This window comes from Pogona vitticeps, chromosome 1 (genome assembly GCF_051106095.1).
Source record: "Pogona vitticeps strain Pit_001003342236 chromosome 1, PviZW2.1, whole genome shotgun sequence".
Lineage (NCBI taxonomy): Eukaryota > Metazoa > Chordata > Lepidosauria > Squamata > Agamidae > Pogona > Pogona vitticeps.
The window spans coordinates 186,754,396-186,772,347 of NC_135783.1; the positions used below are offsets into that span (position 1 = coordinate 186,754,396).

The window sequence follows — 17,952 nt, forward strand, 5'->3', positions numbered from 1 at the left end:
GCACATGCTGGCTTGGTCTGTGCCTGCATGCCCCCCAAAATCACAGCAGATTTGTTTATCAGGGAGGAATGGACCGGAAGTTAAAACTTGGCTTATGCTAGGAAAAGGAATTTGGCTGGTGGATAATAACCATGGAGAACCTCTGTTGTACAAGCTGTGAACCAGAAACAAAGTATGTGTTCCCTCTTTTTATGTGGTTGTGAAGGCTGTCTGGTGAGGTATCTGTCCTTCTGGAAAAATCTGCTTTTAAAAGATCTGAGGAAAAAATTATCACTGGGTGGGAAAAGTAAAAACCCACCCCATAGCAGTCTGCCCCATGTCAGTCTACAGAACTGCCTAGCAAAACATGATTGCTTCTTCTCTCACGGGCAAAAGCAATTAACTATCTCCTTCGTTGTTCAGTAGATGTTAAGTTCTGAATTTAAAAATGAAGAGAACTCATAGGTTTGCAATTAAGATAAGACTTGGTACTGTATATGGCACTTATTAAAACGGGAAGGTGTGACACAAATCTACCTGATGACGTGAAGAGTGATATATGTTTCATCATCTAGGTGGTTACATGAGTGGTTTGGGTGCCCCCTGCCACCTCCCAGCCAGCTGATTGTAGGAGGTTTGTTGGTGCCGGTGTTAAGGAAGATGCTTATTACTGTAGCCTGTCATCGTCTTCATTATCAAACCTATCATCTCTCTGAAATTAAACTTGTGCAGGAGGCACTTCTGTAGGCTTTCACTTTAAATTCCTCCGCAGTTAATGTAGAAAGGAAAGTTTGCTTCGTAAGTTAAGATTCTCCTTAGGAACCTAGGCTGAGATCCAAAGATATAAGAATGCCTGTTTTATTTCTTATTGGTTGAGTTACAGCCAGTCTACACATTCCACTAAAATTACATGGTAAGGAGCTCCAGAGTCTGTACAGTTTCAGACTGCAGGTGGGGAATTGCATATTTGACTACTCCTTCTCATCAAAATGTTTATTCCCTTGGGAAAATGACATCTGTGGGAGAGGGACCACTTTCTAAACTGGTGATTTTCTGTATAAAGTGAAGTACAAGCATTTTCAGTCCATTTTAAATTTGAAAATATAGGTGTAAGGCTGTTCATTCACTTCTGAATCAGGAACAAAGTGTGACTGGGAAAAGTACACAGGGAATTACTGATAAATAGAAAATAAGATCCAAACGGTGACTTTAAATGAAAGATTCACAGCTAAGATAGGATGGAAAATATAGCAAATCATGCCTACATTAGAGGATAGGTTTCAAGTATGTGGTGCCCTGTGATGGCAAGGCTGAACTCTACTGAGAGATAAGTGTGGCAGTTGAGTGTAAGCCTTGTGGAAAAATAGTTAGGTCTTCTGAAATATGACTGTTAATATGCTAAATTATTGGAGTATTTTGTTTGTTTGTTTGTGTGGTTGTTTTTTTGGTAGAGGTGAAAGTTAATAACTGAGGTGTGTGCTGACTTCTGTGTATATTAAAGATCCATGTCTGGAAGTAAATACCTAGCTTCTTCTTAGCTATTCATGGAAATGCTAAATTGATGGGAGTCTCAATTCCAACCAGGCAGACACAATTGTATTTTTTTATTAAATAGTGTTGCTTTATGAAAAACAAAAGGATATATGAAGCTATGAAAAGTATTTAATTTTGTTAAAAATTAATTTCATATTGATGTGTAAGATTGTATTCGAAGTGTACTCAGAACTAGCAGTTTGCTTTTTTACTTCACTGCTTCCACTTGTTCACTCAGTGTGAAAACTAAAGTGAAGCTATGATGAGCTGTTACACAAATGTGGCCCTATGATAGCTGCTATAGTAAGTAATTCCCACATTTCCCATTGGCTACAAATAAGCTTGCTTCTGTGCGGAACTTCTTAGAGATGCTAAATGAGTGTCTTTCTAGAGATTACTTGAACTTTAGGTCTAATAGGATGAAAGACAGCTTGGAAATAACATCGGAAAGTGGGATAATACTTTGATACTTTAATACTACCTCTGCATTTCTCTGTTTAATGAGATAAGTCACAACATTGGACTTAGGGAGAGAATGCAGCTCCATCCCTTTAGGACTTGAAAACGTGTGCCTTGGATCTGGGCCTCTTTTATGTGAGTAGAATAGGCTTCACAGAATAGGTTTTCCCCCATCTTCATCACATCCTTGCAGGCCGTTCTGTTCCATAGCCCTACCCCCAGATCCTCTGTTGTGGGCTGGAGGGCTCCTTTGGAACAGACTGGTACATAAGATGGCAAAGTGTAGGGGGAGAGCAGAATTGGTGAATAGCAGGTGAAGGCCTTGTTATATGTGTAGAAGTAGAAACACAACAATCAACTTGTAATTCACCTGCCATTAAAAACAAGCAGCTTGAAGGATGGCGGTCTTCTCCCTTTCAATTCTAATGGTGCCTCAAATTTGAACAAAACTATGGAAGACCATTGACCAAGGGAAAAGTCTTCCAAGCAGCTGCTCTTCCCCGCAAATAGCCATTATTGTTGTTGTTGTTGTTGTTTACCATCAAGCTGCTTCTGAATTATTGCAGCCCTAACAGAGTTTTCCACATATGCAAGATGTTCAAGGAGTGCTGTAGCTTACGAAGCAAAGTTGTTGTTTTAAAGAAAAAACTGCTTCAGCTGCTTTCCATTACCAGTAGCCAAACAGAACAAGTCTCTCTTTGTGCACCTTCAGCAACTGAGGATATGGAAGACAACATCCTGTTGAGAAGCTGCTTTAAGGGCTAACTAGAGAATACAATTAACTCATAATTAGAAGGAGAAGTCATCTTGAGGAAGAAAAGAGTGTCTATTTATTCTAAGGAGAGCTTCCCTGAGTCTGCATTTGACAAATTAGCTGGCTTTTGTTTTGTAATTGGTTGTTTGGAATACAGATGGTTTTGCAGGTCTGATGTGTCAAGCGCATGGCACTGAAAATAGCATTGTAAGAAGAGGAAACAATCATTTTCTTTAAACTGTGATCTGGCCCTTTGACTGTGTCAGACTGTTGGTCCATCTAGCTCAATCTTATTGATGTTGCCCAGAAATTGATTTCAGGGTTTCTTTCTTAGGTTATGACTACCGGTACATAGCAGATAAAATACAGATTGATCCAATGTGATTTGCACCCCTGGAAATTTGGTTTTAACTGTCCAGAGAGGAGTCAGCAAAGAGGAGGAAATTCCCAACCAGTTCTTGTTTGTAACAAGCTATAGCCATTCCAGTTTGCAGGGATCAACGGGGAGGAGGCACTTGTACAGCAGAAGCTGCCTTAACAAGCTGCAAACAAGTACTGATTGGCAATTTCCTCCTCTCTCTCTTTCTTTTTTAAAAAATTGCTCTAGTGCAACTTTCAGCCAACACTGACATGAAGCCTTTTTAGAAAACAGAGAAAGGAAGGAAGTTTGGAGACAAAGGGTGCTTGGTTGAGGGGAACTGACACATTGTGAGTGTCCCTTCTCACTACCCTGCCACTCACCAGCACATGCCACCATTGCTTTTCTACATTGGCACAAGTGATCACGGTACCTAACCTGTGATGCAAATGCATTTGCTTCCATAAAAAGTAGAAGCCCCAGGAAAAAGGTACAGATTAGGAGGCGAAAGTTTGGGTTGATTCACATTGATTTGTACCTTGTGTAGCAAGTGAAAAATAATATGAATCTGACCATCCCAATCCCATAGCAGTTCCTTTACTATTTGTCAATGGGTCCAATACAAGTACAGTATGCTCTATCATTAACCAACAACCTTAGCTGTGCACCACTTTATTGCAAACTATAAACATCCACTCAAGTCTTCAGGAGATGGCAAAGAAGGGAGAAAGATTCTTTAGTCCAGCTTCTGGGTGAGATTTTTGTGTTAGAAAGTAGATTTTTTAAAAAAGTACTTGTTGCAGGCCTGGTTGTCCTTTGGATTGTATAGACAACACACACACACACAAAAAAAACATAACTGGAACTTCTAAAGTTTTCAGTCTTTTTGTTTTAGATTGTTTTGCTTTTGTAATGAATCAAACACCTAACCTGAAAACTGGCCAAATAGCTCAGTGAGTTGGGTATCTGGCTGCAGAGCCAGAGGTTGGGAATATGATTTTCCACTATCATTCCCCAAAAAAGGAGACAGCATTGATAGCCCTGGGCAAGCTGCCCAGTCCCAGAGCACCCCCAGAAGAAGGGAATGGTAAATTATTTCTGAGTATTCTCTACACATAAGAAACCTTAAAGGAGGTCACCACAAGTCAGAATTGACTTGAGGGCATGCAATCATAAGAGCAGGAAAAGCGAGACGTGTTTTCATGCATACCTGTTCATGACTTGCTGACTGCAACATCAAATAATAGGCTGGAGTGCCTCTTCTGCAGTGCTTTTTAATCCACCGCATTTTAGCTGCTAGTCGCTAAGTGTACAGTAGCCTAAGTGGTATACCAGTATGGGTGAAGCAGCCTGCAGGAAGTGCCAGCAAAGCAAATCGCAAGAGCATGTCCCCAGATGAGCTTTCTTGGACAGGAACTACTGCCCCTTTGAGAGCTTCGTACAGGGAAGAGGGAAGCAACCTTGTAAATGTTAATTCTGGCTCAGAGCTTTTAAAAGAACTGGTGTGGTGCAAAACTGAATTTGGAAACAATATGTTCATTCACTTCTGTGTCGGAAACAAAGTACTGTACAGTCAACAGCCAGTGGAGTGGAGTGCTTAGAATGGCACACCAGAGTGGGAGACACAGGATAAAATCCCTGCTCAGCCCCAAAACTAGTAAGGTGGCTTCAGGCTGGTTACTCTCACCATAGCCTACCTCATATGGATATCGTGAGATAAAATGAAGGGAGCCGTGTATGTCGCCTTGAGCACTCAGTGTTAATAAATTAATAAACATGTGCATAAAACACAGTGGGGAGGGGGGAAAAACAGGCTTCCACATGGAGAGACATTAAAACGGAAACACAGCATAATTCATGCCTTTAAAGAGGAGACATACAATTATGCTAGTCTGCATGCAAAATACCAGTTCAGCAAATTCCTGAATTCCATTAACAATAACTAGCTTAGCAAAACTCAAAGCAATATAAAAGGTCATTGAATTAAACATTCAGTTCTGAAGGTGCACATGGTACATTCGAGGATAAGGACCTTTTCCATGGGCAGCAGAATAGCCTTGTGCTAGATGAAAAATATTTCTTGTTCAGTCATCTTACTACATCATATTGTAATAATTTTCTTTTTCTTTTTTCTAAGCCTGGACTACAGTGGACCTTCGAGGGAGTTCTTTTTCCTGGTTTCAAGAGAGCTCTTCAATCCATATTATGGGTTATTTGAATATTCAGCCAACGATACGTATACTGTACAAATAAGTCCCATGTCTGCTTTTGTGGATAATCACCATGAATGGTAAGAATGATGAGTCATAGTATGTTGTTTTTATGGCACCTCAGATGTGTCCCCCCATGGGAAGTAACTCCTCATTCTACTAGGAAACATCCATGTAGGGCCAAATACACAGAAGATATGGTTTAAGAACCAAGTTCCCTGTGGGGTGTTTCATTACAATACAGTACAGTAGTTAGCTAATTCTAAGAATTGCTCTGGATGGCAAGTCAGAGTGAACTTCTCTACCATCCTCTAAATTTCAGTCTTCCAGTGGAAAAACAAGAAGCCCCATCAAACAAAATCCAGCATATCAGAATGCAAAAGGTACAAAAAAATGGCCATAGCTAGTCTAGTTTTTTTATTTGTATTTTTTATCAAATCATCTTCAGGTTACAGAACAGTACTAAAATTTACTCTCTATCATTCACAGTAAAAATGGTTGGTATGCTTCCTCCCCCCCCCCCCCCCGGTTTCTCTTGTGTTAAATGCCACTCTTGTTCCTCACAGTTCAGCAAAGCAAGTGGGTTTGTGGAATATTGGTTGGTTTTCACCAGCTCTGTGGGAATCCACGTTTCTAGTAGAAAGCAAACTGCCCGGTTTGTGAAGCATGAAATGCAGACTAACACCAAACACAGTCAGGACAGGCAGAAAGAGATTTCAGTTTTTACTGTATCTCACTGGTTTCATCTCATTCCATGAATGCAGATTAAAGGATGGGGGAAAGAAGTGATGACCCACTTTCTTAACAAGGAAGAATAGTGCAGCTCCCAAGGACTGTCTGTGCTGAGGAGTAAAGGGAGGAATTGTTTATTTAGGGCCAACTTAATAAGTGGCCTGACCTATCATACTTGCAAATTAAAACAAACCAGTATCACTATAAGCAACTGTTGGCTTGTTATAAAAACCTCGGAAATCCCATGCTAGCCGAAGGGTTGTGGTGGTGGTAGTTCAAAAATGTAACTTTCTCAAGTTCTGATCTAAATGTTCATTTAGAAATATTCACATCGCAATTTAAATGCTCCAAATTACTCCAAAGGCTAACTTCCTTGTGGTGTTATTTAAACGTATATGCCTTCTGTATAGCACCCAATTATGTCTAAGTGATGTTTACATGCAAAATTATGACCCTGGGAAGTAATTCAGTGTTAACTGAGTGTTATGATAGTTAGTTTATTGATAGAAGTTTTTAACCAACATAAACCTGATCTGATTTCTTCATTCCCTTTCAGGTTCAGATTTAGTGGTCGAATCCTTGGTCTTGCTCTCATACATCAGTATTTATTAGATGCATTCTTTACACGACCATTTTATAAAGCCCTCCTCAGAATGTGAGTATAGAAGTGTTTCAGAGGCCTTAGAAAACAGATCATATTGGTGTGTAAGTTGAAGGTTTCTTTCTCACTATATCTGTGACTGTGTGAAATAATGGTCTAATATTAAACCTAATGAAGGATAAGATCAGTTGCCAAGTATATTATAGGAATCGCTTATAATCAAAAGAAAAGTCTAAAGACATTGATTCTAGAGATAGACCTGGAACTCTGTTTACAGAACAGGGTTTCCCATCTTTTCCCTTCACATCCAATCAGTTCACCATCCAATGTACTCAGAAGCCACTCCTATGGGTTCGAGGGTGACCCAGACTGCTGTGTAACATGGCTCAGGGGGCTGCAGCAAGATAGGCAAATCAGGAGGTTTTTATTTTTTTTATTTTTTATTTTTGGACAACTGTAAGTGCTTTTCTGTTCACACAGGAGGCCTCTAGATCCAACCTCCTTTTTTGAGTATATTATTGCCATATTTTGTTCCTTTGCTAATTTTATTCCTTTGTTAATCTTATCTTTCATTTGTTAAAAGTGGTGGAATAAATTTGAGGCAAGGGAAGTGGTGGGAAACACAGATAAAACATCCTGTACTAGTTGGCAAGTCCTTTCTGCATATTGATAGGAATAATCACTACTTTCTTTCCAGCAGTAATTTCTGGTATGATTAGATAGGCATTTAGCATGCTCTTTTGTCTGCTGCAGGGAATGGTGGTTTGCTCCTTTTCCCAGTGATACCTCAACATGATTGCTAGAGTGAAACAGGCCATCCCCAGAGTGTTCTTACCTGTACCTTTCTGGGTCCCTGTCAGAGGCTTCTTCTTTTTTGGTGCAGATAGGATTGCTCCATTTTGGCTTGTTTCCGGCATGTGTAATAACTAGAAACAAAACAAACCGAGCTTTTGGTTGTCAAGGTTCCTCCTGATGTCAGTTTCCCATATTGTGAAGGAGCTTAAGAAGACAGCCACTTCACACTATTGGCAAATTAAGCACTTCCTTTGCTCCACGGAGACACAGCGGAAGCTTGTTTGTTTGTTTTAGACTATTAGGGCAGCACTGATGCATTGCATCTCTTATAAAAAAATTAATTCTTCCCAGAATTGGGAGTAGACAGGAGGAAACAAAGAGAAGAATTTTTTTCCTTTGAGACTTGTCTTAAAGGTCAGGTCAAGATGGTTGGCAGAGAACTTGGCTGCAGGCTGGTTTTTGACCTGAACTGATGAAGAAAAGGGGGGAAATCCCCTCATTTCTCCCTCCTGTCTTCTTCCACTTCTGGGAGGAAGTTTTCTATTTTTAAAAAACTTGTACATGCTGTAGCGCATCAGCAATACAGTCTTTTTAAAAATAACTTCCTCTGCCCCTGTACAGAGCAGAGGAAGTGCTTAATTTGCAAATATAGTGAACTGGCTATCTATAGTGAACTGGCTATCACAGTGGTGGAAATTGACAGAAGAAGGAGCCAGCCCAAATAGAGTTGTTTGAAGTGTGCATGCCATTTGGATATGAGGATTGCATCACATGACATACTGGATCTCTGACTTGGCCTTTAGTGGCCCTATTTAGCCCACTCTAGCCTGCTCCAGTTAGCCTGTGTAGGCAAACCTTTAGTCAGATGTGAACAGTATTTTATTTTAAACTTTGATAACTGTAGAAAATGGCCCCTAACTGCTGTACTGTGCACATAGAATCAAACTGTGGAGATAGAATCAAAACAGGAAAACTGTCAGGCAGTACAAAGATGTACATAATTATAGTTTAGCAAAACAAGTGAAAGTGGAAACAGATGAGTTATAGACAAGGTTGACATTAATGGTATTATGATCGGTGTGATTACAGTGGTTCCAGTTGCTGATTGATATTGTTTGGGTGTTTGTAACAAATGAAGCTGCTGTTTTTATGCATGTAGATTCTTGACTTAAATCAGAATTGCTGCACAAATGTAAAATAGGCAAACAAAAAACTGAAATATGATTCACATATTTCTGTATTCCAAATGAAGTCATGACTTACTTATTTACTTAAGATCCCTATTTAAAATTTTAAAGTGGATCTTGGTATAAAAAAGATTAAGTATTATATGATTAATTGTACAGTATTTGCATTTTAGAAACTACAGCTCAAAAATGTAGCTGTCCTGGCTCTTTAGATTTCTCCCTTTCTTCTTCTTCGTCTTCTAAGATTTTCCTTCCTATCTTCCTTTCATTAGCACACTTTTTTTTTGTTTTTGTTTACATCAGATTGTGTGATCTGAGTGACCTGGAATACCTTGATGAGGAGTTCCACCAGAGTTTGCAGTGGATGAAAGACAACGATATACATGACATCCTAGATCTCACATTCACTGTCAATGAAGAAGTCTTTGGACAGGTGTGCCTCGTTTTTTTATCTGCAAAATGATCATAGAGAAGGCGATTCTTGTGACACTTACTTTTACTTTTCTTTCCTTATATCCAGCCTCTGCTTCTTGGCTGAGTTTTGATAATGTCATGTTTTGTGCAAGTTTCTTACTGTCTTCCAATCAAATACCATTTCATGGTGATGTTCAAAAATGAAAGCCCTTAACCTGCCTAACATACCCCTCACGTTTTGAAAGAGAATATATGGAGCATTACAAGCCCCCTTGAGAATCCTGGCTGTTTCAGCAGTGCTGTTTTGTGAATGTCACCTGGATGCTCGAGCCCCTCTGCACAGATTGCGCAGAGGCGTTTGCTCAGCTCCAAAAGTAGAGGGAATTTATTTAGAATGGTGTTCCTCCTCCAAATCAGTACTCATGGTATCACATTTAAAACGGGTTCCGTTTAGAAGCCTTTGAGAGAACCTGAGCAACTGAGATCTCTGGGAACTGAGTGAGTAACTTCCTGTGGTTTTCTGTGGGAAGGAACTGCTGGGTGCTGGACTTCCTCTCCTTCCCTGTACCAGAGCGGCTGCATCCGAAGCTAGTTCACCGACTTAGCAAACAGTAGGGAGAGTTTTTCTAGAGTACTTGAGGCTGGACAAAGAACTCCCTTCCACTTAGCCTGAAGCCTGATCGACATGTTGTTTCTGCAGTGTTGCTGGCTCAAACGGGCAGGCGTGTCAGGGCTCTGTACCACAGCAGTGGACGATGGCACTGGCAATCATCTGAGTTGTCCACATCATGTGGCTGCTTCCCACACCAAAGCCAGTACCATTGATGGAGATGGAGCCCTTCCATGATCCTGGCGAGAACTGGTCACTGCGATACAGAGCTCTGACCACATGGAAACATGGCCTTGACACTCTGAAGCAGTGACTTTATGAAACCATCTGTTTTATACAGGCGTGTTAAGGGTGCCTTGTACACGAATCCCTGTTACCACATGCCAATTAGGAAGCTTCATTTAAGTAATCTCTAAAGCATGTAAACATTATCCTTAGCAAATGAGAGAGTACCATGATACATCACCATTCTTGGGGGCTTCTTGAAATGTGATTCTCCATTTTTTTATGTCAACAATGTAGGGGCGGGCGAGCTAGAGGGACAGAAATTATTTGAGGGAGGCACATACAGTATGGCCCTGGATCATATTTTGCCCCCACTCCCAGTAAATGTGGGGGTTTTCATTTCTCATTTTGGTACTTTCTTTCCTTATACTTGATACCTCTGGGGAGGGGAGGGGAGGGAAAGGAGGGAGGGAGAGATATTTCCACTTCTTTTAAGCTGCTCCAGTATCCTTTAAGTGGATTTTTTATGTTGAGCGAATTATTACAGCTTTGCAACAGAACCTCCTTTTGTGACATTTCAATGGTTGTTTGGCTCTAAGATCACTGAACGAGAACTAAAGCCTGGGGGTGCCAACATCCCTGTCACAGAAAAGAACAAGAAGGAATATATAGAGAGGATGGTGAAATGGCGGATTGAGAGGGGCGTTGTGCAGCAGACAGAGAGTCTCGTACGGGGTTTCTATGAGGTAAAAACAGCACCCTTTTCCTGTCTTTGATATAGTGTACAGTGTATTGTGCCCCCCAGCATATACGTACCGCTTAGCAGAATCATTATAAGCTGTGATTAATTCATGCCCTGCAACTGACTAAACTGTTCTGAGACATACTGTGTTGTCGTTGGTACTATTATAGGCAGAAGTCATCATTCATACCACTGAATCATGTAAAACGGGAAATGTAATGATTGCTAGTCATGGAAGTAACAATCAACAAGTAATGTACAAGTTGTGAACCAATAATTTAATCTGAGTGCAACATATACTGTATTTAGTGATGCCTGATCTTGAGTCACTGATCTTTCATGACAGATTTTGCTAAAGCAAGGAGCCATAGGAGCTTTCTAGCTTTCAGTCGTTCCTGGTACTAGCCAGGGTGTATTTGATTTAAATCAAATTGATTTAAATTTTAAAAAAATCATGATTTAAATGTGAAAAAAAAATCAATTGCGTCCCATGGGGGTCACAGTTTGCATTTTCGGTGCCAGAAATCTTTCTGGAGTTGTTGGTGGATCTGAGGAGGCTTGGAGAAGAATTCACAACCAAATGGGAGAGAAAACATTGCTTTGTTCAAAGGCTGTACATAAAATAAAAGTATTCTAAACCAGAGAGGACAATAGTTGGCAGAACCAGAAAGAAACAGTAGGGCATATTATATGTGTTGAGTATTTCTCTTCTTTCTTTCCTAGGTTGTAGATGCTAGGTTGGTATCTGTATTTGATGCAAGAGAACTGGAACTGGTTATTGCTGGCACGGCAGAAATTGACTTAAGTGACTGGAGAAACAACACTGAATACAGAGGAGGTGACACATTCTAAACTCTACACACGTATATGGGGAGTCACAATGGGAATTGAACCCGAATAAGTTTTTTTTAATTATTTGTTCTGTTTCTTGGGGTTGTTGGGTTATGTGTGTGTGTGTGTTTTTTTTTTTTTTGAAAGAGCCCAGTAAATTATTCTAATTTAATTTTAGAAATCCATCCTTTTAAGTGTAATTTTAGAAAGAATGTGTTCACAGTTTAAGCTCCGTTACAGAAGGCATGGATTTTCCCACTTAACTCTTGCAATGGGGTGGGCATTTCATTTGAGAAAAGGGGTAAAATCCAAAGCAGCACAGCTGTAACAGGCAAGACCATGTAATTTAATCTGAGATATAAAGGTATGCTCCAGCTTAATTTAAGGCAGATGGTAAAGATGGCAAAAGTTAGAAGAGGTTAGGCTCTCCTGTGAAAGATGAGAAGCTTCCATCCCCAGAGGTTTTTCTGTGACAGCTATCTTTATATTAATTAACATTTGGAGGTCATTCTTAGCTCTCTTGAAAATCGTTCAGAATATGCTTAGATAAACCAATTATATCAAATCCTAATTAAAGCTCATCTGAGATGATAAATGTCTACAGCTGAGCACTCAGATGCTGAGATACAGAAATGAAACATACATGAAGATACAGAAATATTCAATGGATTCACATGTATTAGTAAGTATAAATGCAATTGGGATTCAGGGAGTTACTATCAAAAAGCCCAAGGGCTTGTATGGGCACAGTGAGATTTTAATTAGTTTTATTAGAAAAGCAGATTGTTCTGTACCATTTTTTTCTTTGCATTTCCCTCTCCTAATTGCAAAAGTGGTTTCTAACGTAGCATATCTTTATGCTTCTGAATCCAAACAGACCCATCTAAAATATCTTTGGCCACATATATCCTGGCCTATAGATACATGCACACAAACATATACACATATATCTCATAGATGTTTTCATTGTGTGCTCTATTTCCATAATTAATGTTTAAGTTTTTTTGCACCTCTTTCAATAATTTCCTGTTAATATACCTGGATATCTGGTTTAATAAAAAAAATGCTGGCCAGAATAACCCTACTGGATATTTACACTGGGGTATATGCAAGTACATAAATGACAGTGACAATTTGCTGCTTGCATGCCTGCTCATGCACCAAGTCATGTAGCAGGTGCATGACCAGGATTGTGAGTGGCAACTTGGAAATTATTGGCAACCTGTTGTGTTATATGCAGGTTAGTTAGTTATGTGCCATCAAATCAAAATTGACCTGCATTGATCCTTATAGGGCTCTCAAGGTACTGTGTGTGAGGCATTTAAGGAGTGGCTTTACCAGTTCCACTCCCCCAGTGAGTTTCAATAGCCAAGTAGGGGATTCAAACCCTGTTTTCCAGAGTCCTAGCCCATTACTCTGTCCACTACACCAGACTGGGTGCCCATATGCAGGTACACGTACATAAATCTTCAGTAGGATTCTGGCCATTGGTACAGATTACCAGACATATACTCATATGTGACACTTATGTCTTATGTGTGACACCTACGTGTGACATTTACATTGTCTATGTTGCTTGGAGCTCATTTGTTCCCCTTCATCCACTTCCTCCTCCTTCTGTTGCTGCTGCTACACACTATTTTCTTCTTGTTCATTCCCATTCTCCATTGTTTTATTTTCATGCCATCTTTCCTTTTCTCCCCATTGTGATAAAAGTGACAGATCTTCATGACACAATCAGTTTCTTAGGACAAACACATATTTGCGTCCTCTCTTCAGTTCCATGGCCACACTGGAATCTGAAATATAAACAGAATATCAATATCCCAAAGTGGGGTTTGGTTATGGTAGGGAAGTTATCTGTTCTTTCTCATTTCAAAAGGGAAGAATTGCCACATATATCACTCCTTGGTTTTTAATCCTTCTGTTATGCTTCCTCTTCTGCCGTCTTCCTGGCTATGTAACACCTTTCTTTCATGAATTGTTTTAGGAATCTGATTTCCTTTCCTCCTCTGCAACATTTACTCTCAAAAGACAGGCCATTTATCATGTTTCTTATACGTCTCTGTCTTGTTGTTGGTCTTCAACTCTTTATTTTCTAGTGGCACAAATGTATTCACAGAACATCTAGTTTTCCCCTGATTTATATTTGTGCTTTGTCTCATATCTGTACACATGGCCTGAAAGTTACATGGGAGCCCAGTTCTTTGCGATTGAGCACTGCCAAGCATTTCCAGATTTTCTACCTCATTCTTCACAAGTTTTCCCTTCAGACAAGAGTGGTGCATACTTTTTAAACTAGGTGACTATACTCTTAGATGTAGGAGTAAAGTGTCAGTCCTGGGAGGAGTATGTATATTAACCCCTTCCACTCAGGAGAGGAATTAAGCAGGAACTTCTTTTTGTCTTTATCTCATGCTGTAGTGTGAGTGGCTTTCTGACCTAATTGTAGACTGTCTGCCATCTCAGTAAATAAGGTTAGCCAAGTGCGGCTGTGATACAACAGTTGTATCTCAGCTCCCATCACCTGTTGCCAGCGTAAGGAGGGTGATGAATGCTGGGTGTTCCAGTCCAACAGCATGATGAAGGATGTATTCTACGTACCTTGGCGCTAAAGAAACAGCAGAAAAGTGTGGTCTGTAGCTGCTTCTCTCTGTTCAGAAACAATAGAACAGTTGATAAAAATACCAATAATGACCAGTTTTGTGGGAAAAAATAGACCAACATAAGGGCAAGAATCTAATCATAACTCCACGTTTCACTAATAATTAGTATTTCACATATCTTCTTGTCTAGCTCAGTATTTTCCAATAATATCTTAAATCTTACCAAATAGGGTATCATGACAACCATATTGTGATTCGATGGTTTTGGGCTGCAGTTGAAAGATTCAACAATGAACAGCGGCTGAGGCTACTACAGGTAAGTGATCTGGGTTGTGTGTAAAACATGTGTTGCTGTTTGATCTCCAGATGGCAGACTAACTCATTTAGACAGGCAGATACACACACGGATGTGTATAGTATGAACATGTATAGTTTCAACAAATGAACACTTTGAGAATTGGCTTCTCTCTCTAGATGAGAGCTTACTGTTGTAAGCTGAAGCAATGATTCAACAATGTATTGTCTGCTGGGTTCTGTTTTTAATGGTTGCATTCCAGCAGAAGGAGCAAGTTAGAGATGTGTGTATTGTTGCATTTCCTTTCCATATGACTCTCAGAGGTGGAGGCAATCTTTGTTCTTAATCTAGCTGGCTTGGCTTTGCCCTGGGAAGGTGAAGGCAGTTTCAGTCTCTCTCTCTCTCTTTCTCGCCAGCAAAACCTGCCCAACAGAGTTTCTGTGGTTACATCACATTTGTGCTCTGTTTAGCTAAGGATTCTAAAAGTGAATAAACATAAGTGAAGTTTCATTTATCTTCTTATTTACCTCATTCTCCTACCTGGAATTTGTTTGTTTGTTTGTTTGTTTGTTTGTTTACTGCCCCATCAGTGCAGAGCACTTTTCTGAGTGGTACACATATAAAAACAATGATATAACATGTTCTGTTAGCTCGTCAGAGTAGTGGCTCTGCTACTAATTGGACAGAATAGAAATGTAAATAAATAAATAAATAAATAAATAAATAAATAAATAAATAAATAAATAAATAAATAAATAAATAACACAGTCAAACAAAATATAAAACGAGACAACAGAAAGCTGAAATAAGCCGGCGTTAGGCCCTGATGGCACAGCAGATTTGAAGACCAGTATAGTGGTGAGAAAAATTCAAGAGGGGCTGCCATTGAAGGCCTCTCAAAAGAGAAGCGTCTCCAGCAGCCTTCTAAAATTAGGAGGGAGCCAGGCATAGCTCCACTGGGAGGTGAATCCAAAGAGTAGGTGCCACTGATGTGAAGGCCAGAATTTGTGTGAAAGATATTTTTTGCCTTCTTTAGTGTAGCCACCGAGAGGAGTATTGCCGGAGAGGATCTGGTGGTGCAGGAAAAGGACCTTGGGGAGAGACAGCCTAACAAGTAATATGGCCCCAAACCATGAAGGGCTTTGTAAATAAAAAACCTTGAACTTGGTCTGGAATACAACCATTGCAGGTGAGCCAGGGAAATACCAAATACACTTATACCTGCCACAAGCCTGGCAGCTGTATTCTGGACTGCTGCAATCTCCAGGTCAACCTCAAGGAAAGCCCCATATGGAGAGTGTTAGAGTAGTCCATCTTGGAGAGCACATGCATCAGTGTCCTAAGGTTTCTTTCACCAAATAGGGCATTGCTGGGTGATAAGCCTCCGGTGATTAAAAGCTGATCTGGACATGACTTTCACCTGAGAACCCCAGGAAAGAGCTGGGTCCAGGATAACTCCTAGATTCCAAAATCAGTCCCTAAGCAGAAGGTCTAGCCTATCAGAGGGACCTACCCTCCCCAGGGGAAGATTAGCTCCATTTTGTCTGGGTTCAGCTTGAGCCTGCTAGCTCTGCTCCATCCCAACACCAAAACCAGATCCTGCTCCAACATCTGGACAGCATTCACTGCAGAGGGGGAAAAGGAGACATAGAAGTGTGTATCAGCATACTGATGATACCATACCCCCAGTCTCTGGATGACCTCCCCCGGTGGCTTCACATAGGATGTTAAAAGAGCATTGGGGAGATTGACGTGCCCTGAGGAAGCCAATTATCAAGTTCAAAAGAGCTGATAGTTCTTCCTCAAGCTCACTCTGTAGATAACAGCCTCCAAGGAAGGACTGGAGCCAGTTTAATGCCCAACCCCTAATCCCCACCTCCGACAGCTTGTCCAGGAGGATACCATGTCAGATGGTATCAAAAGCCGCTGAGAGATGCAGGAGGACCAACAGGGTATGAGCTCCCCTCTCAGCTTCCCTTAAAAACTCACTATACAGGACAGCCAGGGCTATCTCAGTACCATGGTGTGGCCTGAATGGAGACTGGAATGGATCAAGGCAGTGTTCCTCTTCAGGTGCAACTGGAGCTGCTCCACTACCACCTTCTCTATCACCTTGCCCATAAAAGGAATATTGGTCATTGGCAAAGGAAGAGAGGGGAACAGGAAGGACATCAGCTGTAGCAACAAATTGATGCTAGGTGAAGGCCTCCTTTGTTGACGTTGGGGTGTCCGGGAGTTTGCCACATTGTGTATGAGTTGTATGCTCCCTGAAATCATCAAAGGGAGATTTTAGTCAGCAACAATTTGCTGCTGCTGGAGTCATTCCCATTGCACATGCAAAGCTGCACAGCAGGATTTCAACTGTATGTAATGGATGGAAGTATTTTTGCCTTTCTGACTCTTTCATTCTCAAATCAAATTGAGATGCGTAGGCAAATATTGCAGCATGGCTTGTGTGATGCCTTGGATTTTGTGGGGACATTTCACATAGAAATGTAGCTGTGTACTTATTTGTTACATTTACGTCTTTTTCCTTCAAGAAGGTTAATACGATGTACAGTTTTCCTCAATTTTCTTTTTTAAAAAACACCAAAATCTTAAGTAAAGGTCAATAGGCCTTTACTAATGCTTCTTCTTGGAGCTGTAATTTTATGTAAAAAATGAAAGCAGATCTAATTTGCTACTAAATACCCAGTAAGACACTTGAGTTAGCTCTTCCATACAAACTCCTGTGAAGAAACAAAGACATGGGTGTAATAGAACAAACAAAGAAACAGATACATGCTTAAGTGTAAAGCAGGAAAGTTTTAGCTGTTTGTCCCTGTATGTTCCATTGAGTTCAGTACATGTACAGAAGACTGTAGCTTCACCTCTATTGGATTACCTATTAAAACACACTTGATTTACTTCCTAGAAATTGTCTTCAGTTCCTATCTCTTTCAGTTGCTGTCTGTGGACAGAATATTGATGTGCAGATGGGTGTAAAGGTAATGCAGAATTTAGTTTTCACGGATTCTGCTGTGAGTCACAGATAGGAACTAACTCACATTTTGAAGAATGTCATGTAAGGAGAAGTCCCAAGTGTACATCAGATCAAACTTCTATGTTACTATGATGCTCATTATGGTGTTTTGCTCTGGGTTGTTCAGTTTGTTACAGGCACATCTAGTATACCATATGAAGGTTTTGCTTCCCTGAGAGGGAGCAATGGACCAAGAAGATTCTGTGTGGAAAAGTGGGGGAAAATCACTGCTCTGCCAAGGTAAAGTATTACTGGCTGCCTTAACATAATCTATTAGCCATTTAAGAATTCACAGAATTCTTGACACCTTTCCTGTTAATCCAAGTTAGCTCTGTCTCCAAGTTTTAAAACTATATGAGCACCTCTTTAAATCCTGAGGGTGATATACAGTGTCATATGAATAGAAATCAAATCTGTACAATGAGACTTTGTTCTGCTCACCTCTGAAAAGCTGCGTCAGAGGGGTCTCCCAGAAATAAGAGGACAGATTTTAAGAGCAGATTCCCTGTTGTTGTTGTTTTTATTTAATGTATTAAATGTTGAAACAGTAAGTTATATTTAGGAGAAAAACCAGTTGTGTCCACATTCTGCCTCTTTCT

At 40.3% G+C, this 17,952-nt stretch overlaps 1 protein-coding gene and 1 long non-coding RNA gene across 3 annotated transcripts in view; one reads left to right on the plus strand and one right to left on the minus strand.

The window, feature by feature from the left end:
• The window catches only part of HECW2 (HECT, C2 and WW domain containing E3 ubiquitin protein ligase 2), a 226,834-nt gene that overhangs the window by 202,298 nt on the left and 6,584 nt on the right, over positions 1-17,952 (plus strand). For both annotated transcript variants that reach the window (XM_072979546.2, XM_078380164.1), the window contains exons 22-28: positions 5,221-5,373; positions 6,582-6,680; positions 8,912-9,041; positions 10,457-10,603; positions 11,323-11,437; positions 14,267-14,352; positions 17,481-17,593. In XM_072979546.2, coding sequence (XP_072835647.2) covers positions 5,221-5,373; positions 6,582-6,680; positions 8,912-9,041; positions 10,457-10,603; positions 11,323-11,437; positions 14,267-14,352; positions 17,481-17,593 — 843 coding nt within the window. The remainder of the gene's footprint in view (positions 1-5,220; positions 5,374-6,581; positions 6,681-8,911; positions 9,042-10,456; positions 10,604-11,322; positions 11,438-14,266; positions 14,353-17,480; positions 17,594-17,952) is intronic.
• LOC144584293 (uncharacterized) overlaps positions 13,091-17,952 on the minus strand; it is a 29,154-nt gene continuing 24,292 nt past the window's right edge. Inside the window, exons 2-3 of the long non-coding RNA XR_013538449.1 lie at positions 14,035-14,083; positions 13,091-13,229 (exon numbers count right to left, since the gene is read on the minus strand). This is a non-coding gene — a long non-coding RNA (uncharacterized LOC144584293). The remainder of the gene's footprint in view (positions 13,230-14,034; positions 14,084-17,952) is intronic.